The 26,847-nt window shown below is 53.0% G+C and overlaps 2 protein-coding genes across 9 annotated transcripts in view; one reads left to right on the top strand and one right to left on the bottom strand.

Moving 5' to 3' along the window:
- Positions 1–17,037, top strand: part of RCC1L (RCC1 like) — a 31,242-nt gene extending 14,205 nt beyond the window's left edge. The window contains exons 8-12 of one of the 7 annotated variants that reach the window (XM_059693409.1): positions 2,623–2,710; positions 3,563–3,736; positions 6,070–6,155; positions 11,228–11,322; positions 16,996–17,014. In XM_059693409.1, the coding sequence (XP_059549392.1) occupies positions 2,623–2,710; positions 3,563–3,736; positions 6,070–6,155; positions 11,228–11,305 (426 nt within the window). In that variant the 3' untranslated portion in view covers positions 11,306–11,322; positions 16,996–17,014. Of the gene's footprint in view, positions 1–2,622; positions 2,711–3,562; positions 3,737–4,401; positions 4,481–6,069; positions 6,156–7,824; positions 8,067–11,227; positions 12,223–16,995 lie in introns of those variants that run through there. The other 6 variants (XM_059693408.1, XM_059693410.1, XM_059693411.1 and 3 more) reach the window with 6 other exon arrangements.
- Positions 17,038–18,551: 1,514 nt separating this feature from the next.
- The window catches only part of CASTOR2 (cytosolic arginine sensor for mTORC1 subunit 2), a 49,796-nt gene continuing 41,500 nt past the window's right edge, over positions 18,552–26,847 (bottom strand). For both annotated transcript variants that reach the window (XM_059693414.1, XM_059693415.1), the window contains 2 exons: positions 23,981–24,075; positions 18,552–23,903 (listed from right to left, as the gene is read on the bottom strand). In XM_059693414.1, the coding sequence (XP_059549397.1) occupies positions 23,838–23,903; positions 23,981–24,075 (161 nt within the window). In that variant the 3' untranslated portion in view covers positions 18,552–23,837. The remainder of the gene's footprint in view (positions 23,904–23,980; positions 24,076–26,847) is intronic.

The following is a 26,847-nucleotide window of genomic DNA, read 5'->3' as shown; positions in this document are numbered from 1 at the left end:
TTGATGTTTCTATCTCTCCTTCTCCCTTCCTCTCTGGAAAAAAAAGATGAAAGAAAGAGAGAAAGAGAGAAAGAGAGAAAGAGAGAGAGAGAGAGAGAGAGAGAGAGAGAGAAAGAAAGACAAGAGAGAGAGAGAGAGAGAGAGAGAGAGAGAGAAAGAAAGAAAGAAAGAAAGAAAGAAAGAAAGAAAGAAAGAAAGAAAGAAAGAAAGGAAGGAAGGAAGAAAGAAAGAAAGCAAGTCAATAGGTCCAGCCCCCACACAGGGCAGGGATTACACATGGGTGCGAATAGGAGGGGACTGGGATTATTAGGGGTCATCTTAGAAGTAGGCCATCACAACCAAGATTCTTTACTGCGGTCTAAGCCTCATCCTGTCAGTGACAGCAGTGGTGTGTTCCAGTGGCTGTGCGAGAGCGTTTCTCAGTACTTGCCGAGGGCCCCGTGCCAGGGCACGATGCGGTAAAGCAGCTCTGAGAGCCAAGCGCAGAGGCCCCGCCCCATCCTGACAGCCCCACTTTATCTAGGCCTACGTTTTCTGGGCTGGTAAGCTCCTTTATTCCTTTGGAGTCAACTTAGGGACTGTTATCTTTCAGCTGTTTCCGTTTGAAAGTGAATCTATGAAGATTTGTGGCTCTCACTGAAGCACTTACAATCTATCTTTCCAAAGTTATTTCTCAGTAGAGGCGCCAAGACCAAATCCTGCTGGAAGGCTAAGCTGGCCACATTTCACTCTCCAAACCCTACCCTCGCATCTCTCCCTCTCAGCAGATCTTGCCTCCTGTTTAATAGAGAAAACAGATGCTGTTGGATGAGAATGCCCTCAGTTTCCTGCTATGGCTCACATACACGTACCTGTGTCTGTACCCACCCTAGACCCATTCCTTTTCCAGCGGTGGAGGAGGTGTATCTCTTCCTGCTGAAGCTGATTTTTCTCTCTCTGCCCTGGATCCCATCGCCTTCCACCTTTTCAGGAGCCATCCTCTATCTGCTGGGCCCTCTTTCCCAAAACTTTAACCTGTCCTCCTCTGCTGCTGCCTCCATCAGTCTTTTCACCTGACTTGTATGTCTTCCATCTTAAAGCCCTAGGTGGCTCCTCCATTTCCTTCCATTCTCCCCATCCCTACCCCTTTGCTTTACCGCCTGCTTCTCAGGAGCTACATTGACTTACTATCTGTTTCCTCATTGTCAGTCCATTCCATTTAGTTTCCACCCTTATGAGTTTGCTGAGTGGCTCTTGATAGGGATACCAATGACATCTATGTTGCTAAGAATAATAATAAAGAATCTAGAGAACATTTCCACTCTGTATCTTTCTTGACCTCTCAGCAGCATTTGATATTGACCATGACATCTTTGTGAAAACCATTTTTCCTTTTGCCCTATGACTAGACTCTTCTAGTGCTCTCTTAGCTTTCTCAGTGTCCCTTTCTGGTCTCATTTTAAAAATATATATATATATTTTTATTGACTTCAGAGAGGAAGGGAGAGGGAGAGAGAGAGAAACATCAATGATGAGAGAGAATCATCGATCGGCTGCCTCCTGCATACCCCACACTGGGGATCGAGCCCACAACCGGAGCATGTGCCCTGACCAGGAATTGAACAGTGACTTTTTAGTTCATAGGCCAAAGCTCAACCACTGAGCCATGCTGGCCAGGCCCTTCTTGGTCTCATTTACTGGGTCTCTTCTTGTGCCAGGCCTTTAAATGTTGAAGATCCTCATGGTGTGGATTTTGCTCTTCTTTTCTCCATAGTCCCCCTTTATTTTATTTTATTTTTTTTCTATCCAGGTTCTGTAGCCAGGCTCTGTCTCTAGGTTCTGTCCATAGTCCCCCTTTAGAAGATCCTAGCCATACCCATGGCTGCACTTACCATCTATGCTTACCCATCAGAGTTCCAGACATCGCTAAGTAGCACTTGACATTTCCACTTGGTCATCTCTACACACTGTGAGTTCAATACATTCAAGAGTGAACTCATGCTCCTCCCCACGCTCTGGTCCTTCTCCATTGTTACCTAAGTCCACAATGTTTCTTCCCCTCTGGAAATTCCACAGCATCCTGCATGATCTGGCTGCCCTCTCCCCACTGACATCTTGTACTATGTGTCCCCTTCCCCCCACCCGTTTCCCTGCTTTAGCCACTCTGACCTTGTTTAACCTCCCTGAATGTGCCATGCTCACCTCATTCCCTTTACACATTCTATCTCCCCTCCTTGGAATATCCTGTTCTTCTCCCCTCACCTAGTTACCTCTACTCATCCTTCAGATAGCAGGAGAAAAATGAAGCCTTCCCTGACTGCTCCTCCCCTCAAACTAGGTCGGTCTCCCTGACATTCATTCTCAGAGACCATATACTTGCCTTCATTGCATTGAGCACAAATTAATTTTATGTTAATTTAGGCTGGCAGCTGCCTCCTCCACTAGACTAAGAGAGGGACCAGGTCTCTTGTTCCTCCTCATCCCTAATACCTAGTTAGATAGGTAGCATATGTTCAATGTTTGGGAAATACTTGTGGGCTGAATAAATGAACTGGGACTTATACACTCTGTACACAGACCAGATTATTTCTAAGTTCTCACTGGTTTGTCTTCCTAACAGTGTGGACCCTTCCTTTGATTTAGGTGAACGTCCCGCGGTGCTTACCCTTCTCAGGAGTGGGCAAGGTGAAGCAGGCTGCATGTGGTGGCACTGGCTGTGCTGTGTTAAATGGTGAGACCCTCTTGCAGAGTCACTGGGCACCTCTAGGTGGGTTGCATAGGGAAAGGTCGGTGTCCATTGGACTCATAGGCAGCAGACCTTGGGTGAGGAAGGGAATGTGGCGGGGGGAGGAGTGTTGGGGTGGGGGCGAAAATCTAGTTAGATTGAGTTCAGCTAATAGAGGGTGCAGTGACATTCTTGACAAAAAGATAATAGCCGTGATATATAAGTAGACAGCACAGAGCTTAGTAATTCTGTAGCAGACCTCTGAAATGGAGAGTGAACTTTCTCCCTGTCCCTTAGCCTGGGCCAGAGACTCCAGCTCTGCCTTCTCCAGGGAGGCTGCCAGGAAACAAAGGCAGAGAGGAGAAGAGCCTTAGGGTTTAGATATTGAGGTCCATGCCTCTCGGATTAAACATCTGGTACCACTGATGAGCATTAAACTTTTTATAACCAAAAAATCATTTCTAGAGTTTTAGGAATCTGCCCAAAAGTTGTTTAGTTACTTGGCTTGGTCTTTTGATCACTGTGAAACACAGAGCTGTCGGGAGAAACTGTCCTTCGAGGGCTCTCCTGTGTTCACATGGGGTTTCTTGGTGATTTATGGATTGGTCCTGTCCAGGTTACTTTCAGGATGTAGGAAGTTTGTATTCTGAGATTGGTGAGCTGGCTAGACATACTCCACAAACAAGAATTGGAAAGAGGAGAAAAGAAACATGCAATATCTGTCAGCATGTTCTTGCCAAGCAAGGAGGGGAAAAATGCATGGGGATGTAATGCTTCTTGGTGGTGCAATGTGAATTTCTAGTGAGTGAGGGCTGCTCTTGGTTTGACTTACTGACCGTTGTTTTTCCTGTAATGTAGGAGAAGGACATGTTTTTGTCTGGGGCTATGGAATTCTTGGGAAAGGACCAAACCTAGTGGAAACTGCTCTTCCAGAAATGGTTCCACCCACTCTCTTTGGCTTAACGGAGTTCAACCCAGACGTCCAGGTTTCCCGCATTCGATGTGGACTCAGCCACTTTGCTGCCCTTACCAGTAAGTGACCAAGCCATGCGGCCCCAGATACTGACAGAGCTTCACTCTCTCAGCTTCAACCTCAGACTGTGGCAGCTCTCAGTTTCCATCCATCCAGTGGTGTTGTACCCTTGTATGGATAATTAAAGAGAGCGGCTAATCCAGAAGTTGTTTGGCCTGGGGTTGTATAATGTGTATCTTTTTTTCATCCTGGAGTTTTGTCCTGGTTCATTTGGTTTGTGGTCAGGCTAATGTGAAAGTGAGTTTTCTCAAGAGGATACCAGTTGGTGGTAGGAGAGGGGACCCCTGAGTGTGTTGGGGTTTGGGGGGAAACCAGCAGAGGTTTGGCAAATCCATGGTAGATAATTAGGAAATGAATGTGTGGGGCTTAATCCCACTGCCTGACGAAGCCCAAACCCCAATCTGACCCAGGAACGTGGGATGGCAAGGGGCAGACTTGTAAGACTGTCCGTGGTTTTGTGGAAGTAAATCTGCCCAATTTCTCCAAAGTGCTGGGGGAAGAGAATGATCAAAGGGAAGGCTGAAATGGAGATTTTTGCAAAGGTTTGCCAAATGACACAGCCATAACATATCCAGTTACTCTGCAGACCTCTAGAATGTGTGCTTTTCTTGATTACATCTCCTGTTCCACCACAGTGACTGTGGTTCAATTTTTTCCTCTTTAGTTGACTTGAATCATCAGACTGTATTAATTTAATTTCATTTTGTGATTCTCAAGCAAATTCACTATTTCCTTATCTCATGGTAAGTAATTGTTTTCTTTTAAACATCTGGCTGGGACAGTCAGTTCGGGTCATTCTTGTTTGTGTGCTCTGGCCCCATGCTATGTGAGGACTGCTCCAGATGATCACCATTCAGAATTGTCTGAGCACCAGGCTTGGGGCTGCAGTGCGGACCATTGTGCTGGTGGTCGGAGTCTTGCCTGCCTGTGCATTACAGCACCAGGTGGTAGCAGCGCTGATGGGCGGGGATCGCTCACTGCCACTCAGGCAGAGTCAGCCACTGCCATCTGCAAATGAACCTAGTTCCTGGGAGTTTTTAAAAGCTACTTCAACTTAGTAAATAAGAGTCATTGTGGACTAATTCTGGAGGTGTCAGTGATCTATTTTCCAGATTGTTCCAGGTATGCGAAGCCACATACTTGGAAACCCACATGAAGTGTTCCACTAGAGTAGACTGTTTCTGTTTGGTGTCATCCGTGTGGCCATTTTGGGTCACACTGAAATGAAATCCCTAGATAGCTTTCCCCCGAGTGCCAGTTACTGTCCCTCAGTAGAGAGAACATCAGAGCTTGGGTTTCTCCCCTGACTGTACGCTCAGCGTTTGCATAGGCCAGCTGAGAGTTGGGATTGGTTGGTTTACCCTGAAGTCTAACAGTTTGGGACCAGACTGAATTGTTCTGTTAAACACGTAAAATCTGAGGCTGGAGGACAAGGGTGTTGGACAGACCAGAGGGGCTCTGACAGCTTGTAACGAAAGGATTCCTTACTTAATCAGCCCAGATTATTTTGGTCCTGGCTTTCCCCTGCCTTTTTTACTTCTGCTTGCCAGATGTGGGGGAGCTAAATAGGGCTGCTGCATCAAGGAGTGCCCAAAGCTGATGGGGATAGAAGTCAGAACTGAAGGCTGGTTGTGGGAGGCTGCCCTGCCATGTCTGGGTCCTTTCCTGGAGGTTGACATTCCCAGAGCCCCGGTCTAGATGCAGTCCCCTGGGCTATCTCTTAATAGCCTCTCGGTCCTTTTCCTTCTTGGTACTGTTAGTGTGTAAGCATGTATGTATTGGTTTGATCATTTGTTTATTTCTAGCTGTTCAACTAGTCCCATGAGGACAGGAACCAAGCATGTGTAGTCACTGTCCTGTCCCACCTGCTAGCACACAGACCTAGACCTGGGCCATAGAGGTACCCAGTCACCATGTATCACTCACTTGACATGCGGAAACCCAGACAAGGAATGGCAGTCTTCCTACTTTGAGGATGCTCGTATTTCAGGACTTGTGGAGGCAAGGTTTAGTTGGACATAGCTGTGGGTGAGGGGCCACATGGAGTGCGAGCAGAGTGGTCTGTGCAGGAGCCTCCTTGGCCCACTGCTCCACGCACATTCTCATCTCCCACATGATGGACACTCTAAGTCCGGGCTTGGACATGGTTTTGGTATGGGGCAGTATACTTTCCCTTCAAAAGGAAGCATTACTTGTCTGGTAGAAGTTGAAGTTTAACTTTGGGCTCTGTCTGTACCAGGTTCTGGAAAACCTGTTCTCATGACCCTTCCTCTTCTTGGAGACTTGGCCTTGGCCTAGTCCCAACCAAGCCACCATTTTCCTTTCTTTGCAGACAAAGGAGAGCTGTTTGTTTGGGGCAAAAACATCCGAGGGTGCCTGGGAATTGGCCGCCTAGAAGACCAGTATTTCCCATGGAGGGTAAGACGGGGTTGGGCGGGCTTGCGGGCAGGCCCGCCGGGCAGATGCACCTGATGTGGCAGCAGCGCTCCAGCACCGGGTCCCCAGGACTGCCTTCCGCTTCCGGGTCCCAGCTGCCCTCCTCCTGCTCTGTGGCATCAGGTGAGGCCGCAGAGCCAGCGCCCAGCACCAGCTTCTCTGGCTGTGGGCTCATTGCCCTTTGCTCCTTCCTGTGGCCTGTTGAGTGAGCAGTGGGAGCAATGGCCTGTGTGGGTTCCATCCCTTGGTGCTCTGTAAGAAGCCTCATCGGAGGCTGTCCTTGGGGATGTGGAGCAGGAAACAGAAGCACGCCTCCGAGAGGAGCTAGCTGCAGGCCGGGTGCGCGAGGCTCCATGCTGACAGGGAGAGGTTGGAAATGGAGAAGTTGGCATGCCAGGAGCTGTTTGCAGAGGCCTGTGCCGAGGAATGTTTACAGTGAATTTAAAAGAAAGCCGGATGTTTAATATTTAGAATGCCTGACCACAGGCACCAAAGTGAAAAAATAAAGGTTTTTCTTAGGGGGAAGATGCAATTAGACAAAAAGACTCATTTCAAAATTAAAGGAGAAAAAGTTCTTTCTTCAATTGTAGTTTATCTTAGTGTTGTTTACTAGGTTTTTTAAGTTCTAAAAAAAGCTATTTTTTTGAATACAGAACATATGTCCTTGTTCAAAGTGTATTATGAAAAATCAGTTTCCCATGTCTTATCCCGGAGGCAGCCACCAGAATTGGTGTCTGATGTTCCCTCCAGAGACAGTCTCTGCCTTTGGAAGTGCGTGTGTGTATGCGTGCATGCGCGAGCGTGCACATGTCTAAGTATTTAACAAGTTTGATTTTAATAGTGTGCTTTGAAATTGTGTAAAATATCTTTTGAAAACACATGTAAAAATGCAAAAGAAATGAAGTAAGGCTTTGTCCAGAACTTACTGCAGAAGGTTTTGAGGCTCCTTGTTATTTTAGGGCAGTGATGGCGAACCTTTTGAGCTCAGCGTGCCAGCATTTTGAAAAATCCTAACTTAACTCTGTGCCGTGTCACATATAGAAATTCTTTGATCTTTGCAACCATAGTAAAACAAAGACTTATATTTTTGATATTTATTTTATATATTTAAATGCCATTTAACAAAGAAAAATCAACCAGAAAAATGAGTTCGCGTGTCACCTCTGACACGTGTGTCATAGGTTCGCCATCACTGTTTTAGGGGCTTGTTTCCACTGGCCCTCCCCTCGGCTGCTGACTCTCCTGGTCCCTGTGAACTTGGCAGGCCCTGACTCCTTTATGAAAACAGTAGGTGCAGTTTCTAAGAGAATAGGTCAAAATAGAGACTTTGAACTTGTTAGAAAAACTGTTGTGGACCAGAGTTGTTCCTGAGCTGGCTGGCGCTCCCTCGCTTATTCCTGGAGCTAGAAAATGTCATCATGTGTGAGGAATGGAGGCAGTTGACGGACAGTGGATGGCACCGCAGGTAATGGAAATGCCGATAATGTGATTTAAACATCCTGCTTGTTTTCTTGGTAGTTCCTCACTGCCTGCTCTCGAACCCCACCAGAAGGCCTTTCTGCAGGGGGGCTTGGGAAACAGTAAAGCACCTGGGGTTTGGACGAATGACTGCTGTGATGAGGGGCTCCTCACCTGCCTCCATTTCCTCCAGATTAGAGTGAAGACGTAGGACAGCCATAAACTGAGATTTGAAATCTGATAGCATGTTCCTTATTGAAATGGCTGGGCCAGGCCTCGGGCCCTGCTGTGAAGCTGGAAGGAGCAGGCTGCTGGGGGCTGACACCACTTGCCTCTCAGACCAGACCCCCCTTCATTGACTCATCACCCGTCAAACCTCCCTTTGGGAATGTTGTTCTCTGCATCTGTACCATCAGCAAAGGGGCACTTGGCTGCTTTCTTTTTTTATTATTATTTATTTATTTATTTATTTATTTATTTATTTATTTTTATTGCTTAAAGTATTACAAAGGGTATTACATATGTGTCCATTTTTTCCCCCCGCCCTAGACAGTCCCCTAGCCTCCCCTATCCCCCGGTGTCTTATGTCCATTGGTTATGCTTATATGCATGCATACAAGTCCTTTGGTTGATCTCTTACCCCCCTACCTCCTGCACCCCCACCCTCCCCGGCCTTCCCGCTGCAGTTTGACAAACTGTTGTCCTCCTCCTTGTACATTTGTTGAGCTGTTTGTGGATGGGTGAGGAGAGAGCTTGAAGAATGGTGCTGAGATCTGGTGACCTGGCCTTTCCACTCTGCAAGCTTGAGGTGCAAGGCTGAGTGAGGCTTGGGACAAAGGTGGTGGCAGGAACCAGGTTTTGGATCAACCAAGCTGGATTCCTTAAATATTCAATTTGTCTGTTGTTGGGTAGCTGGACCTTCTGTCTGTTCTGTTGTATTCACTTAAAAAAAAATTACAGGAGGTTTTGAAGCTTAAAGCACTGTATTTTGTTATTAATCTTCTGTGGGGGCTGTTACATCATTTAAAAAGGATTCCAAGAAAGAAAAAGGAAGAGTAAAGTCTTATTTATAGCGCCTACAAGGCACTCACTAGTTGTTCTTGGACTCACAGAACCTGGGCTTCTCCCTCAGTTTGTAGGCCCATGTAGTGCCATCAGAGCCACCTGATTTAAACCTCTCCTTCCGAAGCTTTCCAGGATGTTTTCCTGCTGCAGGCGGTGCTGCCCTCTCGCCATGGCTCCTCTGGTCAGTACCAGGTTGGGTTTGGGAGCACAGGCTGGGAAACCCTTTGGCCTTCAGGCCTCCATATATGGCCACCTCGGGAGAGAGGTGCCCTGTGGCAGCTGGGCGCTCTGGGGCAGTGCCTCCTTGCCGGTCAAGCTCTTTTCCTTTCTCAGCCTGCTCGCTTATGCCAGGAAGGGAATTCAGAAGCAGCCAAGTGGGAGCAGCAAGTCTGCTGGGCCCGGCCACTGCCCAGGGGCAGTGCTCTCAGCCGTCCCGTGTCTTTCACCTGCTGGGCGCTTGTTTCAGGAACGTGTCCCTGTGGAGAGAGATGTTCCTAAACTGAGTTTGCTCAAACCTTTCAGTCACTCAGGCTAAAGGTGCTTTTGGTTTTTAGAACTGTTTCCATTTGCAGTAATGTTGTGAGCATAAATTGGTTTAGAATAGAAGCTCCTTTTAACCTTGACAAGGACAAAAATAAAACATGGCTGAGGGCATTCTTCTCTGGACTCGGTTCAGAGACAGACTGCGAGTGACTGCTTAACGGGCCCCGCCCACCTGCGCCACAGAGAGGTGGGCCTCCGAGGCCAGGCCATAGTCCTGGTGAGTAAGCCAAGGCAAGTGGTCCACTCTGCCTTGGGCCCTAATGGCCAGAGCACTTGGGGAACAAGGACAGAGGTGGTAACTGCAGTAGCCGGGCTGCAGGTTACTGTGGAGAGGGGCACTTCCCCCGCCCACAGTGGTCAATGAAATGTGCTCTAATGGCCCTGGGGGGTTGCTAAGAGTTCGCCTGGGCCTGGTCACCACAGAGGCGGCAGGCTTTCCCCTGCGTCCCTGGCCAGCCTGGAACGCTTTCTGCATCTCTGAGCCTTTGCGATGAGCTGGGGCAGGGCTTCTTGTTTGTTTAGTGATTTCTCTAATAGGCTTTGCCAAAGACGTTTGTTTAGGGAGGGAGGGAAGGGGAGCACAACTTGGTTACTAGTGTCCATTTGTTTGTGGCCAGGAGCCCTTAATGGACTTGTCTCTCCATGCCAAAGGCGCCAAGCTGCAGGGTCGGCAGTGCTGCCTCTGGGCTTTTAGGCCAGGCCATCTGGAGTAGGCCTCTCCCTCTTAAGCTCAGTAAACTCCACAGGCTGTTACAGGTCCCCTTTCCAGCTGTACACTGCCCACCCCGGCAGGATGGCAGGATTCGGATCTGGTCAGAAAAGCAGCATCCATTGTAGCTGAGGGCTGAGGAGTAAGTGGTACAAGTGCACTGTCTTAAAACTTGCCATCTAAGAAAACAGTGTACGTGGCATTTGCTTCTCTTCGCACCAAGTAGAAAGTGCCCCTTTTCTGGAGAACTGGGGTGGCCATGTGGGTATGGAAATCCTTGAGTCGTGGACACACCCATTTCCAAGGCCAGGCTGTGAACAATGAGTCATTTTAAAGGCAAACAGGCAGGACCTGGCCAGTGTTGCTAAGTGGTTAGAGTGTTGGCCTGTGCACTGAAGGTTTGCAGGTTTGATTCCCAGTCAAGGGTACATACCTGGATTGCAGGTTCCATCTTGCACATGTGGGAGGCAGCCAATTGATGTGTCTCTCACATCAATGTTTCCCTCTTTCTCTCTCTCCCCCTCCCTCCCTTCTACTCTCTCTCTCTCTAAAAAAAATATCCTTGGGTGAGGATTAACCTAAATAAATAAATAAATAAAAAGGCAAACAGAGGAGGCTGCTGTTACCTTGAGAGTCGGGCCTTCCTGTGCTGAGTGTTGTCAGCGTGGATGGGCAGTGTCGGCAGGACTGCTGGCCAGGCCTTGGGCGCCTTCTGAGACACAGTCAGCGTCCCTCCTTGAGGGTGACAGGACTCAGTGCCCGTGTCTGGAGCTGGAGCTGGGGGCAAAGTGGGTAAAGACCCGGGGCCAGGGGCCTAGTTCCCACAGTGGACCTGAGAGCAGGAGAAAGGGTTTTTCCAGCCGCTCTAGTGAGCCACGGCGGTGACACTAGGAAAGGCTACTCAACACCTGGCCGGAGCACAGGGTTGCCCTCTGGCGGGGTCATACTCACAGGGGACTAACCTCTGTGGGATGTCACTCCGGGTTCGTGCTTGTGCCCACAGTGGCCTCTTGGGGGCTGGACAGTAACGCCCACTGCTGACCAGTTGGGGAGTTCAGATGGCCTTTCCATGGTGATTGCGTTTGCTCGGCCCAGCAGACCTGCTAGGTAGGTTGTAAGTGTCCCCATTTATCACCCAGAGGAGGGAGCCAAGGCTCAGAGAGGCTAAGTCACCTACCAAGATGCAGGGCCCGGATCAGGCCCAGCTGGGGCCACCTCTAAGCCTGCCTGTCCCCCAGTTGGCCATTTCCCTTCACTGTGTGCTGGCTCTTGTTTTCAGGTGACGATGCCTGGGGAGCCCGTGGATGTGGCCTGTGGTGTGGATCACATGGTGACTCTGGCCAAGTCATTCATCTAAATCTCCTGCTGACCCAGGTGAGCCTGCCCTGGCCTCAGACCCACTTGGATTGCTCAGCAGAGGCAGCCCGCGGGGTTCTGATGGGGCTCAGAGAGGACGAGAGCTCTCCATGAAGTGTGACACTCTCTCCTAAAGCCCTTAGGAGGTGCAACCTGAAGTCCGGAGACGTGGTCCCTGCTCCGGTGAGACCTGCCAGTGCAGCACATCACGGCTGCCTTTATCGGGCTGGTTTGCAGGAAGATGGGCCCCAGGCCCCAGGCCCCAGCGTGGTGAGGATCATTAGAATGTCTCGGCTCTTTCCTGGGAGCACGGGATGGCCTCTGGAGTCATGTCTGGCCTGAGAAACTGGTCTTCACAAATATTTGCTCATGATATGCATTTTGTTTGATCTTGAAAGGAGCCTGACAGAGCAGTGCTCAGGAGGCTTCTGCAGCCCCTGGAGCACAGCAGAGGTAGGGTGAGCGTGTGTGGGCACGGGGCAGCCCAGCCTGACTGAGGGAGCCGGCTGGCTTCGGCCTGGGGTTTTCATTCAGGTTTCTCCTCCCAAAGTGGACCCTGAAAGCCAGCTTGCTGGTGGGACATGCCGAGATCCTTTGCTTGGATTGGGGTTCTCCCTGAAAATAGAGTGGGCGCCAGCTCGGCACCCCATGGGCTCATGGCTGCCATCAGCCTCATAACCATTCTCACTGCCTGGCTGGGAGAAGTGGAGAAGCCCCTGTGGGAGGAAGATGGAGGCCAGATTCTTGTGGCTGAGGGCTCCGAACACATCCGCAAAAGCTTGGCTGCAGTGCCAGTCCTGGAGAAGAGATCCAGAAATTGTGGAAAACAAAGAGTAATGTAACTTGTCTTATTCTTTAAAAAAACACTTTAAAAACCTCTTTTGGAATAAAGTCTATTTTCTGCATTTTTATTCTTAAGAGCTGGAGAGGTCTTTTTATTGTACTTGCTCATTTATAGAGATTAGCTTTCAAAAACAAGGCATTTGATAAAGAGGCTACTAGATGCCAGTGAAAACTACAGTAGAAGACAGTCCTGTTTGAAAACTATTTTCTAAACAGTCTACTCCCACAGTTCAATTGGAAGAAAATAATGAAGTATAAAAATAACTGATAATCCAGTTAAGTTATTGGTTATAGATAACTTGAATGACTTAGATATTTCAGCCTTTAGGTCAAAAGATTGGCTAGGACTAGATTTAGGAGATGTCACAGGACAAGATCCCCTAGGCCAGCGGTCACCAACTGGTGGTCTGTGAGGTCCGAAAGGTTGGCGACTGTTGCCCTAGGCCAGTGGTCGGCAAACCGCGGCTCATGAGCCACATGCGGCTCTTTGGCCTCTTGAGTGTGGCTCTTCCACAAAATACCACGTGCGGGTGCGCACGTACAGTGCGATTGAAACTTTGTGGCCCATGTGCAAAAGTCGGTTTTCGGCCGGGGCGAGTCTATTTTGAAGAAGTGGAGTTAGAAGAAGTGGGGGGTGGACATATAGAGAGGATGAATGAAAGGAATAGACGAAACAAGTATACAAGACGAGTGTGGATGGGAGAGCTGGAAGGGGTCGACCTCAGCAAACGCACCTCAATCAGATTGAGGACGTTTTTAGCAAAGGCCAGCTTAGGAGTACCCTAATTAAGTTAATAACAATGTACCTACCTATATAGTTGTAAGTTTAAAAAATTTGGCTCTCAAAAGAAATTTCAATCGTTGTACTGCTGATAATTGGCTCTGTTGACTAATGAGTTTGCCAACCACTGCCCTAGGCCCCTGCTGCCACCGTGCATATACAAGTAGGATGTAAGGGAACGAATGCCTGGGTGGAATGGATTAAACGTCTGTACACGCCCTTAACGTTTGCGCGGCAGGAAGGCCAGAAGCCCAGGTGGTCCCATTTCCATCTGGATGGACCTCAGACAGCAATGGGATGGAATATGTGCTTGCCCTGTCTCAGGAGGAAACCGCCTGGGGAAATGCTTCCTGCAAGATTCTTGCCCTGTTGTTCCCATCCCACCGAGGTAAAGAACAAGGACCCCCCAAAACTATCCGGCCCCTGTCCTCTGACGTAAACTATACCTCCTACCTCTCACGGGTGGGGAACAGAAAAAACCCCACCTGGTAATCATGTCACAGACTGAGCTCTCACTGTTGCCTTGTGTCCCTTGTGTGCCAGGCACTGTTTATCACACTGAGTCTTGGTGACAAGAGTTTCTGTAAGCAGGTCTCATGAAACTCACATTTTAGGGGGCCAAGTGGACAGTAAACAAGCAGAATGCAAAGTACGTTAGATGGTTGTGTGGGCTGTGGCAAAAAACAAAGCACAAGGAGACGGTGATGTCAAGACAATTGCAGCTTAAAGTGGAATTGTCACTGAGCAGATCGCTGTGACCTGAGGCAGCAAGAAGCAGCCATGTAGTGTCTGGGGAGCGGCCCCAGGACCCCTTGCCTGGGCACACGTCTTTGTGGGGTCCAGTTCTTATGTTATTACAGCAAGGCTTTTCCATAAATTTGAAATAAAATTGAAAATGATTTGTCGCCGAAACCGGTTTGGCTCAGTGGATAGAGCGTCAGCCTGCGGACTGAAGGGTCCCAGGTTCGATTCCGGTCGAGGGCATGTACCTGGGTTGCGGGCACATCCCCAGTGGGAGATATGCAGGAGGCAGCTGATCGATGTTTCTCTCTCATCGATGTTTCTAACTCTCTATCTCTCTCCCTTCCTCTCTGTAAAAAATCAATAAAATATTTAAAAAAAATAAAAAGAAAATAATTTGTCATTTTCCTTCCTGAAGCTCCTGGCTGGGCCGAGTACCACGTGCCCCAGTGGTGAAGAACGGTCCCAGCACCTGAGCGGGCCCGGCCTCTCCTGACCAGCAAGAGAGCCGCTCAGACCGTTCTGAGGGACCTCCTGGTTCATAGGTTGACACTCAACCACTGACCCCAGTCCCCACCCACCTCCCCCAAGGAGAAGCAACATGGTTTACCATGCAGTCTGCTGGGGGACGCACCCTTTCAGATGGTCTTGGGGGTAGCACCCCGCACTGGTCCCCGCGAGGCAGCCATCACCCCAGGACCTGTCTTGCCCTGCGATGGGACCCCAGGGGCTTACCCCTTCCCCAAACCCTTTCTCTCTCCCAGGTGCACTCCCCAGCTGCCCTCGGACTCAGGTTGCCCCAATTAAGGAATCAACCAATGAATGCATAAAGAAGTGGAACAAATGGATGTTTCTCTCCCTCTCTCTCAAATCAATGAATAAATTAGAAATCCCAGTCCTACTTGGTTTGGTTCAGTGGCTAGAGCCCAAGGACTGAAGGGTTCTGGGTTTGATTCCGGTCAAGGGCATGTACCTCAGTTGCAGGCTCAATCCCCAGGCCAGGTTGGGGTGTGTGAGGGAGCAACCAATCAATGTGTCTCTCACATCGATGTTTCTCTCTCTGTCTCTCCCCCTCCCACTCTCTCTAAAAATCAATGGAGCCCGGCCGGTGTGGCTCTGGTTGAGCATCAGCCCACGAACCAGGAGGTCACACACAGTTTGATTCCTAATCAGGGCACATGCCTGTGCTGTGGGCTCAATCTTAGTAGGGGGTGTGCAGGACGCAGCCAATCAATGATTCTCATCATTGATGTTTCTGTCTCCTTCCTCTCTCAAGTCAATTAAAAAAATATTTAAAAAATAAAAATCAATGGAAAAATATTCTTAGGTGACTATTAAAAAATCCCAGGCCTGTATGTAGTTCAGTGGTTGACCTGTGCACCAAAGGGTCATGGGTTTGATTACCGGTTAAGGGCACTTATCTGGGTTGTAGGTTTGATCCCTGGCCCAGTCGGGGTATGTGCAAAAGGCAACCAATCTCTCTCTCTCCCCTTCTACTCCCCGCTTCTACTCTAAAAATCAATGGAAGGGAAAAAATCAATGGAGCTGGGGACCCAGATGAATCTGATGTCCGGACCTGAGCTCCACAGTAGCCAGAGCTTCCTTGGGCTCGGGGGGGGGGGGGGGGGGTGTACGGGTGCTCCAGCCCCATCTCCACTCCCATCTCTAGTGCTGCTTCTCCTATGGGGGAGGTGGGTGGGGACTGGGGTCAGTGGGCCGAGGGCCTGGCAGCGTGGCTCAGTGGTTGAGTGTCGACCTATGAATGAGAAGGTCACGGTTTGATTCCTGGTCAGGCTTTGCGCGGGTTGCGGACTCAAACCCCAATGCGGGGCGTGCAGGAGACAGCTGATCAATGATTCTTTCTCATTGATGTTTCTCTCTCTCTCTCCCTCCCTCCCTCCCTCCCTCCCTCTCCTTTCCTCTCTGAAATCAATAAAAAATATTTAAAAAAATAAATCCTCAGGTGAGGATTAACAACAACAATAAAAAAATCCCGGCCTTTCACACAAACGTTGCTGTTGAACATGGAGCAGCAGCAGCTGAGGTTACACTTGATCCGGAGACAATGTCCGGAGTACTAGCTGTGCTATTCTCAGATTTTGGGCCACACGGAGGTGCATGCTCAGCAGTCAAGTTTAAAAGGATAAATCCAGACTGTTGTCACCTCCTCACACCAGGAGTTGTGTTGCTAGGGAGGCCAGCAGGTGGGCTGTAGCTGGTGGTGGGGAGGCTGCCCCTGGGGGAGCAGAGAAACGTCTTGCTATTCCTCTGGTAGCATAATGCAGCTGAGATGCCAGGAGACCAGGGAACACAAGGCCATGACCATCAACAATGCCCGGTTGGAGTCCACCTTGGAGCTGGAAACAAGTTCAGGTTCATGGCTTTAGGATGTCCCACAGCTGCAGCTGTCGGCCCTCATTCCAGCGAGAGAATATTGCGGGTGATGCAGAGGCTTGAGGGGAATGTATCCGTACTCCTGGGCACCCACCGCACTCCAGGCCCTGCCAGTGCTGGGACGTGGTGGTGAGGTGTCTGTTCCAGCTTGTGCATCGGGGGCCTGGCTGCCTCTGGTCGGCCTCCAAGTGAGGCCACCTGCCCACAGAGCTGCCCAGGAGGGCGAGTTCATGACAGAGCCGTTGGGCAGACTGTACCCTTAACCCTGGCTTCCCAACCCTGGCTGGACCATGGGGTCATTGGGGGAGGTACTTTTTTTCTTTCTTTTTGATAGACCACATTGGTTACTCATTCATAAATATGTCGGTTGGTCCCACTATTGTGAATAGTGCCAAAACATTCATGTGTCAGTTTTATATTGGCCCAGCTTTGTGTTTTTTTGAACATTCCCACACAAGCATTTGTGTGAATGTTTTCAATTTTCTTAGGTATATGCCTACGAGTGGAATTGTTGAGGCATTCATTTAATTTTTAACTCTGACACTTGGATCATGTAAACCAGCGGTTCTCAACCTGTGGGTCGCAACTCTTTTGGGGGTCAAACGACCCTTTCACAGGGGTCGCCTAAGACCATCGGAAAACAGATATAATTACACATTGTTTTTGTGATGAATCACTATGCTTTAATTATGTTCAATTTGTAACAATGAAAATACATCCTGCATATCAGATATTTACATTACGATTCATCACAGTAGCAAAATTACAGTTATGAAGTGGCAACGAAAATAATGTTATGGTTGGGGGTCACCACAACATGAGGAACTGGATTAAAGGGTCACGGCATTAGGAAGGTTGAGAACCACTGATGTAAACCCTAACACAGTCATCTTGAGTTCCAAGACACTGAATATTTCTTTTCCTGAACCCAGTGTGGCTGTTCCCCACCGGCCGGCTAGGGCCTCTCTGCTGCTTCTACAGGCCTCTTCCCATCAGGACCCTCTCTGCGCCCGCCCGGGGCTCCCCAGTGTGGAGACATGGGCTGCAGGTCTAGCTGACAGCCTCTGCTGGTTCAGCTCGGGTGCAGCTCTTGGAAACACATCGCCAAGGAGGTGCTCCCCTGCCAAGCCTTGCAAGGTAAGGGCCTCCCTCCGCGTTCTCCCCTTCATCTCACTCCCCTCCTCCGTGCTGTGCTTCACGGTGTTTACAGGAACTTCCTTTAACTGCAGAGAGTGGTCAAGCAGCACACATTTCTTTCTTGGCCGTCCTTCATGCTGTGCATCCAACCTGTTGTATTTTCTACCACATTCCCTTTTTCAAAAAACTGCGATGTAAGTAGCAGAACATAAACCATTTTGTTTCTGGTCTGCAGATACCCCTCTGGAGCCATGACATTCATGGGGACTCTTCATTGCCCCCACACTCTCCAATCAGCTGCAAAGGCCTCCCTTCCCACCTCTTACTCACACTCACGGTCACCCAGGCAGTGCCAGACCCGGCCCGGAGCTGGGGACCCGGATGAATCTGTGATGTCGGGGCCTGAGCTCCACAGTCGCCAGAGCTTCAGGGGGTGCACGGGTGCTCCAGCCCCATCTCCACTCGCATTTCCAGTGCTGCTGCTCCTGTGGGGGAGGTGGGTGGGGACTGGGGTCGGTGGGCCGAGGGCAGGCAGAGTCTTGCCCTCCATGGAAAACATCAGAGGGGTCAGGGCAAAGGGTGACCAAGTCCCAGGACCTGCTGGTCTCAGGCCTCCTGCCAACAGGGTAAGAGCCAAATGTCAGTGCCCTTGTAGGTGTGTGGGGGGGATGCTGATCCCCCCATCCCCAGCAGGGCCCTCCTGCCTGACCCCCAGGCCCACCTCTGGCAGAGGCTTGGGGACGAATGTGGGTGTTGCAGCCAGTCTCCAAGATGGCCCATGACCTGGGCCTCTTGGTTTTCACATCTTTGTGTGGTCTCCTCCCATGTCAATCAGCGGGTGAGGAGGGTGGTGGCGGTGCGTGGATTCTGAGCCTAGGGGAGAAAACACTGGCCTTGGCCCTTGAATCCTGTGCTCCGAGGGAAGCCATACTGGGAGGACACTGGGGCAGTCCTATGGGGAGACGCGTGGAGAGGACCGGCGGCCTCCTGCCAACCCAGCCGTGAGAATGAACCGCCGTGGAAGGGATCCTCATCCCAGCCAGACCTTCAGACTGCAGCCTCGCGAGGGGCTGAGCCAGAACAGCCCAAACGCTCCCGAATTCCCCCCACAGAAGCCGTGGCACATAAACCATTCCAGCCATTAAGTTTGGGGCAACTTACTCTGCAGCACCTGGTAACGGATACCCCCCCTCGCTCTGGGGCTGGTTCCTCTCCGATTCTGGTGTTGGGCTGGAAGGCTTTCCTGCTTCCCCCCAGCCCCTGGCCTGTGCTCCCCAGACCGCAGTATGGAGAACGGGGAGATGAGTGGTGGCCCTGGGTCCGAATAAAGTCAGATAGCTGTCAGCCGAGATCACTGTTTTCTCCATTTTAATTAACACTTTACAAAGTACAAAATATACTGTCTTTTTTGGGGAACATAGGTATGTTTTTCTCTCCGTCATACAGTACATGAATCTCGAGGGTTCTTTTTTCTTCAACAAAGTGAGCGTGAGGGGCCTTGGTGTAGGGCTGCCCACTTCTCCCCTCACCCAGGGCCGGGCCCAGGTCCAGATGCCAGTGAGGGCTCGGTTCCCCAAGATGAGGCCTGGGCAGGCGGAGGCCCCTCAGAGCCCGTGCACCCAGCATCCACTCACCCCCATCTCAGGATAACGGAAATGGTTTTGGCATAGAGTAAGAAGAGGGCTTGTCCACGGCCCCCACCCCAGTTTTGGAGCCACCCTGCTCAGTTCTGCCTGGACCATTTTCTGAATATAAATAGGTAAACCGAGGCAATGGACAGAAAACGCAATGAGCTTGGTCTCTGAATTTGGCCTGCTTTTCATCTTTCTGTTCCCCTGAGCCCTGGTCTCCAGCGTTGCTGATACCCTTCCCGGAGGAGCCCAGCAGGTGAGGGCCCGGCACCCACCGCTCTCCCTGGGAGACCTCAGGACTCGATGCTTCTGAGGCGGCGGCTTGGCAGGCCCAGGCTCTCAGGCCGGCTGTGCGGACAGAGTCCTGCAGGGGACACCTCTGCTCCGACCACAGGGCAGTGCTAACAAAACCCAGAGATCTGGGCAGCCCTTCCAGGCCTGCCTCCACCCCCTCCACACGTGGCCACAGGTGAGAATGCTCCCAAGGCCGCAAAACACGGAGTGAGGCAGTCCCTTAGCGCAGATTCAGACTCTGCACACATGTGCTCTTACACACACTAATGTGTCTGACACAGCGCGCACACACACACACACACACACATCATGTGTAAGTGCAAACATGTGTGGCCGTGCACAGACCAGTGTCCTGACTCTCATAGCCTCCCATCCCCTTGAACCGAGAGCCACACACTCCCTCACTGCCAGGCTACCCACGGGTGCCACGAGCCAGGCCAGCCCTGGTGCCACGAGCCCCAAGGACAAGCAGCGACCTTAGCCAGCAGCCGCCGTCCTCACCTTCCCAATTCAGCAGGCTCCACAGGAGTGTGCGAGTGCGAAGGCCGAAGGCCACAGCCCACCCTTCTGCCCTCCACAATCTATGCAAACGTATGACAGACAAGGGTGTCCTTTGGCTGCCTCTAAGTTGAAAATAAAAAACAAAACTAACCAAACCTGGGCTAAGCTCTGAGATCCAGCTATACCAGGGCTCAACTCTCCTGGCGACAACCCTGGGCCACCCCTCCCAAGCCGGCCTTCCGCTGGCGTCTGGGTTGGCTCCCCTCCCGGGCGGCCTCTGGACGGAGGGCTCCTGCCTGAGCCTGCTGTAGGCCTCGCCCCTTCCTTAGCACGGCAGCTGGGATGCCTGAACAGCCAGTCTTCCCATCCTCCTCTCAGCCTGACCACCAACGCCATCGCTCCCCAGCCGACTTACAGCGGCACAGATACACTGGGGTGTTTTCTTCCCACCCCCACCCAGTGTTCACTCAAAGTGGCCTCAACAACTTCTCAGGCTGGCGTGCTCTGCTGCCAACAGGGAGATAGAGCCCCAACGTCCCCTCTCTTAGCGGGGGCTGTGAAGGGCCCTCGTTGTCCCACATCCGGACCCAGAGGCTCAGAAAGGTGGCCCAGGTGGCCGTGGGGAAATGTGACCAGGAGGGACCGGTGGTGGGTAGGCAGGCTTATTATCGATTATCAGGCAAATGGTACCCTTGGCTTGACACCGGCCTGGCCCCTCCCAGCTCTGACTTCCATGGCATTCTGTCATCTCAGAGGGTGAAGCCCCATCAGACTACACTGGTCCTGAGGCTGTGCTGCCTGCTGGGGGAGCCTGGGGCTGGAGGGGGTGGGAGGGGGAGAATGCTGGTGCTGGGGGGCTCTCGACCCCTTGAATCTTGGGGAGGGGAGGTCTGCATGCCTCTCCAGCTTGGGTGTGTACCCTGAGCTGAGGGCAGTGGCCTGGGTGGCACCTCTTGCAGGTCTCTGGAGATGCCTGGGGAGAAAGGAGGTGCAGAGCTGGCACTGCCTGACTTTGCTGGGTCAGGACTAGGGGTTGGGGGGCAGGAGTTTCCCAGGAACCAGGGGAGCCGGGCTGAGGATGGAGCAGAGGCAGGCTTTCACAACTGTGGACGAGGGAGAAGGGGTGGTCATGTGCCCCTCCCTCCCTCTCCTCACTGTAGTGTATGGTGGGGTGGGGTGGGCAAGGGGCGAGGGTGGCATTTAGACAGTTTGAGCTTTTCTTTCCAGGGAGTGGCACCGTAGCAAAGACACAAGGCCTGCCTGCTCCCCCCGCGGCAGCTTTGCCCACGAGCCCAGCTTCCCTCCCCTGCTGCATGCCCACCAGCCAGAGCCAAGAAACCCTTGGGGCCACCTCTATGGCAGGTCTGGGCACATGCTCCCTCACAGGAGAGCCTGGGAGGGGGTGAGCAGCTGGCCACTGGGGAAAAAATGCTCACTCCCACATCCCAGTGCTGTGGACACCAGACCACAGACCCTGCTCATCACAGGCACGCACAGACCTGAGGACTCCTGCCCGGCCTCCGTGGCCTCTTCACACAGCAGGACCGGGACTGAGAAATAAAGGGCGGGTTTCTGGGTGGAAGGCGCCCCATCCCCGCCCTGACACACATCCAGGGCACACACAGGGCCAGCCCCGGAGGAGACCTGGGAAAGAACCCGGGGCTTCTAAGCTGCAGGTGAGATCAGCCAGGTGAGCCGTCAGCATGAACGGAGCCCTGCGAGGGGGTCAGGCCTGGGTGGAGACTCGGGGTGACCACCCAGCAGGCGGGGAGAGCTGAGAAGGGGGCTGTTCTGTTCAACGCCTCCTCTCTGGGCTCTACCATCTTGAAATACAAGGATGTCAAGGGTGGTGGCCACGGAGATGGGAGTTCAGGAAGGGGTTGAACCCAGCTTTCAAGAAAGAAGGGGGAGAAACCCTCGATGCCCCTCTGGGGCTCAGCCCCCGGGCTGCTGGTTTTGTTTTTCTGTCAAGTCAGGGCTGAGGCAGCAGCCGGCTTCTCGCAAAGTCGTATTGCCTATATACTTGAATTAAAAATACACGGTGGCTCAAACGTGCCTGTGTGTGCAGCAGACACGGCAGACGGAGGCCCTCACGCACACACACACACATACACACACGCACAAACACAGTGGGGTCTGCGCCCACGTACTGCACACACACACGTGCGTGCCCACAGTATATATTAACATATATATTGCTCAAGTATATATGCTATGTACAGTATATATCTATATCAACATAAAACACAGGTATTTATACGTGTGTACAATAGATACGCCCTAGGGGCCTGGGGAGCACGCATTTCTGGGGTCACGGGGCCTGCACACTTGCTCGGGAAGGAGGAAAGGTCAAGTGACGTGATTAGGGGGACGGACAAGAAGGGGCCGGGAGAGGTGCGCCTCCAAACACCAAGGCCTTCCAACGACAGAAAGGGGACTCGGGGCTTCAAGTGCCGCCCTAGCCACTTCGCCACCCCCATTTTGGAACCAGCAAGCAATTTACACGTTTTGGTTGTTATGGAGCTTTGTGCAAAACGAATTAACTTAAGAAAAAAAAGGTGGGTTCCTACTCAGTGCATGAGCCCCCGAGATCTGCCAGGGTCCAGCTGCACAGCTACTGCGCTGGGGCCTCCAGGGCACGAAGGGTCCCACAGAGCTCAGAGAAAGGGGTGGGGCTCACGCAGCCCCTCACCAGACCCAGAGACCGGCCCCCCTCCTCCGAGCTCCTCAGGGACAGAGTCAGCTGATGCCCGAGGAGGAGCACCAGCAGGGCAGGGGCCACGGCGGGCCCTTTGCACGCAGAAAGCACCCCCAGGAGAGAGGAGGCTGGGGCTCACCCCGTTCTGCCTGGGAAGCCTCCAGGGGACACACCTGCCTCAGCTGCCTACCACCTGGCTGTCACCTCCCTGTGGCCCTCGGGTCCCGACACTCACAACCACAGCTGCCTGGGTACCCGTCATTGGGCCCGGCGGGGCAGCCCTGCGTGGCGCCCGGGGCCCGTCTAGTAACAGACCTCTGCTCCCAGGGTCCTGCTCCAGGGAGGGCCCGGGCCCAGTGCTCATCCTGTCCCTGGAGCCACGGGGCACCAGCTAAGCGACGCTGGGCCTCTGGTCCCCAGGCAACTCAGCAGGCCCTGTCTCTAGAAAAGGCTGCCAGCCTCAGCCTGGGCACAAATACATTAAATACGAAACTAAAACAAAGTACGGTTTTCTCTATTAAGGCTCAGTTAAGCTGCCTCTCAGATCAAGTACTCATGAGTGCCAGTCCCAGGACCGAGGGGCGGGCAGGCAGGTGAGTTGGGCAGAGGCCTTCTATGTCCCCCAAAGCGAGGCAAGGGAGACAGGACGACAAGGGAGCCTGTGCTGGTCTAGTCAACTGCTGGGGAGGAGGGGGTGACCTAAGAAACCCCAGGCCCAGAACGCTGGGAAGCCGAGGCTCCGCCTCCCGAGTAGGGTCCAGGGAAAGCGGAGGGTCCAGGAGCTCACGCCCAAGGCTGGTGGGTCTGCCCGGCACCGCCTCCCAGGAGTGAGTGCTTGTGGTGGTGGTGGTGGTGGTGGGGGGGGGGGGGGGGTCTGGACAGGGTGCCCTTGGCAGTCTTGCTGGGAGTCAGGGCACAAGCCCTGTGATTGGCAGGTGAGGTTCTGGGTGGCGCGGATCTTCCCCAGCTTGGCCCCCCGCCTCCCCCCCAGCTCTGCCAGAGCCTCACCAGCATGTGTCGCGAGGGCTGCCCACTGGCCTCCACTCCGGGAACCAGCCCTGAGCTGATGGAACCAGAGACCAGCAACCACAGTCTCCAGCTTGCCCCTCACCGGGGCCTCCCCGGGCTCCATGAACTCAGTCCTGCTCAGCCTGCTCCCCAAGGTAACATGCGAATTGGTACCCCAGTGTCTTGTAGGAGGTGCCAGCTTATGTCAGTGTCTGCCCCTGGCTGTGGGCGAGGCCGGGTGAGGAGGCGGGTCAGCTCCTCAGCTCTCTGGGCCTCAGACATCATTTTCTGGAGTGGGGGTGGGGGGAGCACGGGGGGTTCTCTGGAGGCTCTGGGAAGGGAGGACATGGGGAGGCCCTGGCCTGGGCCCCAGGCCTGGCGAAGTCAGCAACTGGGGGTGCCTCTGAGGCCCCTTCTTTGGGGGACCTGGGGCCGATTTTCCAGTCTGTTGAGAAATACTGCAAGAAGAATCTTCGGGCAGGGCGGATGGAGGAGTAAGACCCTTCTAATGCTTCTCTGCTTGGCTGACCTTCAGGGCGCTGATGACACCGTTAATGTTCTCTTCTGGTACCTGAAAGGGCAGGAGGCAGCCAACACGTGAGCCCCTGGAGCCAGCTCCCCTGCCCCGGGCCAGTGCAGGACACTCACCAGCGCGTGGTCGAACTTGAAAGTACTGATGTAGTAGGCGGGGATGTCCGCAGCGGCCAAGGGCTCGGAGATCTGGGCCACGATGCCACACTCATCTGGGGACAGAGGGGGGACTGGCTCAGCCTCCACATGGTGGCATCATCACCCGGGTGCCAGCCAGTGCTCCCTCTGCCCTCTCCCTCCCTCTGCCAGCAGTGCCTGTCCCACACCCACCATCTGCCCGGGGAACTCCCCCCACACCCGAAGGCCTAGTGCAAAGGCCCCTTCACCAGGAGCCTTCTCGATGCCCCCGCCAGCAATGAGCTCTCCACTCAGTTCTGTCTGACTGGCCACCCTCTGCCTGTTCCATGCTCTGTAGCCACAACGCATCTTCCCTGCCAGCCTTCGAGGTCTCTAAGGCGGGCCTGGAGGCAGTGTGGGCTCGAACACATGGGTCAGGCCCCCTTTCTAGTCCGGTAACTGTGGCCAAGTCACTTCCTCTCTGAGCCCGTGTCCTCAGTGCAGCCCCACTGGCAGTGTCAGGCATTTGGTGGGGCTGGGACGTGACTTCCTACTCCCTCTAGCATCTGAAGTGGGAGTCTGTGCTGCTTTTCTCGTCTACCCCAAACCTTATCTGATAAAGCAACCTTGGGGTTGCCTGGGGCTGGTCTTATCCTCATTGGCAGCTTCCTCCCTGATTTAAAGGCACCGCTCAAGGCTTCCTCCTACAGGAAGACCTCCAGGATCTGAGGACTACCCCACTCCGACACAATCCTGTGGGTTTCCTAAAAGCTACTGTTATGATTTTGGTGATGATGCATTTCCCCAACACTGTCCCCACAAATGTGGGCGAGGTGCTGGGTGAAGCCCCGGTCTGGTCGCCAGTTCCCATGGGATTCTGAGGCCAAAGCCTAGGACAGTGATGGCGAACCTATGACAGGTGAACTCATTTTTTTGGTTGATTTTTCTTTGTTAAATGGCATTTAAATATATAAAATAAATATCAAAAATATGTCTTTTACTATGGTTGCAAATATAAAAAAATTTCTATATGTGACACGGCACCAGAGTTAAGGTTTTTCAAAATGCTGACACGCCGAGCTCAAAAGGTTCGCCATCACTGGCCTAGGAATTACCCCGGGTTCCACCTCCATTGTCACTAAACCCAGCGTCTGATCTGACGCTCCCCTCCCTGGCCCTGGTACTGCTCGTTGGCCCACCCGCGCAGCAACCCTGTAGGTCTCTCAAGTTCCTGCTTCCCCTTGGTCTGCCGGGCTCCTGGCTGGCCCCCAAGCCCCTTTGGTGGCTGTGCAGGCCTCCAACCGACACTCCTGGGGACTGTGCTACCTGGCGGAGACCGGCTGTGTCCTGGACACCTTCTCTTCCTATAAAGGGAGGAGGGGAGGAGACCAGGGTCTAGAACAGTGCGCTTTAAACTGCAGGCTGTGGCCCACCTGTGACATTAGTTTAGAAGGCTGGTGACCGGGAAAGGCCAAGCAGCACAGCGCGTGGCTAGGTGAGTGTGGTGTGTGAGACTGCAGTTTGAGTTGTTTGGTATGTGTGCGTGCTGGGCTATGATGTAAAATATATTTATTCTAACCACGGCCAAACACACGCAGAACCCGCCGGTCTAGCCCCTGTCACAGTCTAAGTTGTTTTCCCTGCAGGACTCTTTGTAGCTATAAGCATGGCTCTCAACCCGCTACATCCTGGGAAGGCAGCTGCTGCCTGCTCGGCTCACGCTGGAGTCCTGCAACCTCCCTTCCCCGTCGCTATCCACGAGGCCGAGCAAACAACTCCCCTACAGCAATGGGCAGAGGTCTGCCAACGGAGAGACGGTTGTTTCATCTACTATCCCACCCTTATTGCTCCTCCATTGGCCTCTTGATGTGAGCAGAGTTAGGGGCACTGTCCGTCCATCTGCGAGCTCATGAGAAAGGTGAGGCAGGTGGCAGACCCTGGCTTCCTCAGGGACCCCCTCACCCAGGTCCAAATGCCCTGCCAGCTCCGTGTCCTGTCCCAAAGGAGAGCCCTCAGGCTGCCCCGCTGCCCCTGGAGCACTCTGCACCCCGCCTATGAGATCAGGGCCACCACACCACTGGGCTTGCCGAGGACCTCCCTGCAAACAGCCGCTCTGATTTACCAAGAGCCGCTTCTGGGCGACGGCTCTGGGTCTCACAGTCTAGCCCAGTGGTCGGCAAACTACGGCTCGCGAGCCACATGCGGCTCTTTGGCCCCTTGAGTGTGGCTCTTCCACAAAACACCGACTTCTGCGCATGGACCACGAAGTTTCAATCGCACTGTACGTACGCGCCCGCACATGGTATTTTGGAAGAGCCACACTCAAGGGGCCAAAGAGCCACATGTGGCTCGCGAGCCGTGGTTTGCCGACCACGGGTCTAGCCCCAGGAAATCATTTCTAATCACGACCGAGCTCTAGCCCCAGGCACACTGCAGTCACTCCCAGCGGGCGCAGCCTGCACCCGGTGTGAAAGGGTGGGGGCCGCGAGGGTCCGAGGCCTGGGGCCCCGCGGAAAACGCTTATGGGAAAACACCAGACACTGGTGGGGGACGTGGAGGCGCTGCGAGGCGGCGTGTGGGGAGTCACGGCGATCTCTCCCGGGAGCAGGTAGCTGGGTTCTGCAGGAGGACGTCTCCTTCCCAGGACCGAAAGGGGTAAGTGCTGGGACGTGAGATGATCCGTGAATACTTTCCTCCAGAGGCCTTTCCCTCCCTCCCTCCTGCACTGGTCAGGGGGACCTCAGGCTCCCCAAGCTTCCGTCTCCCCATCTGTGCCCCGGGGCACAGACAGGCTGTGACTCCGGGTGACGTGAGTGCCCCAGCACTTGGAGGCACTCGGCAAGGCCCCCCCCGCTGAACCCCACAGG

The sequence above is a fragment of the Myotis daubentonii genome, chromosome 4 (assembly GCF_963259705.1).
Source record: "Myotis daubentonii chromosome 4, mMyoDau2.1, whole genome shotgun sequence".
Classification (NCBI taxonomy): Eukaryota; Metazoa; Chordata; class Mammalia; order Chiroptera; family Vespertilionidae; genus Myotis; species Myotis daubentonii.
Note: the sequence above shows the minus strand (reverse complement) of the source record. Positions and strands in the feature narration are given on the sequence as shown.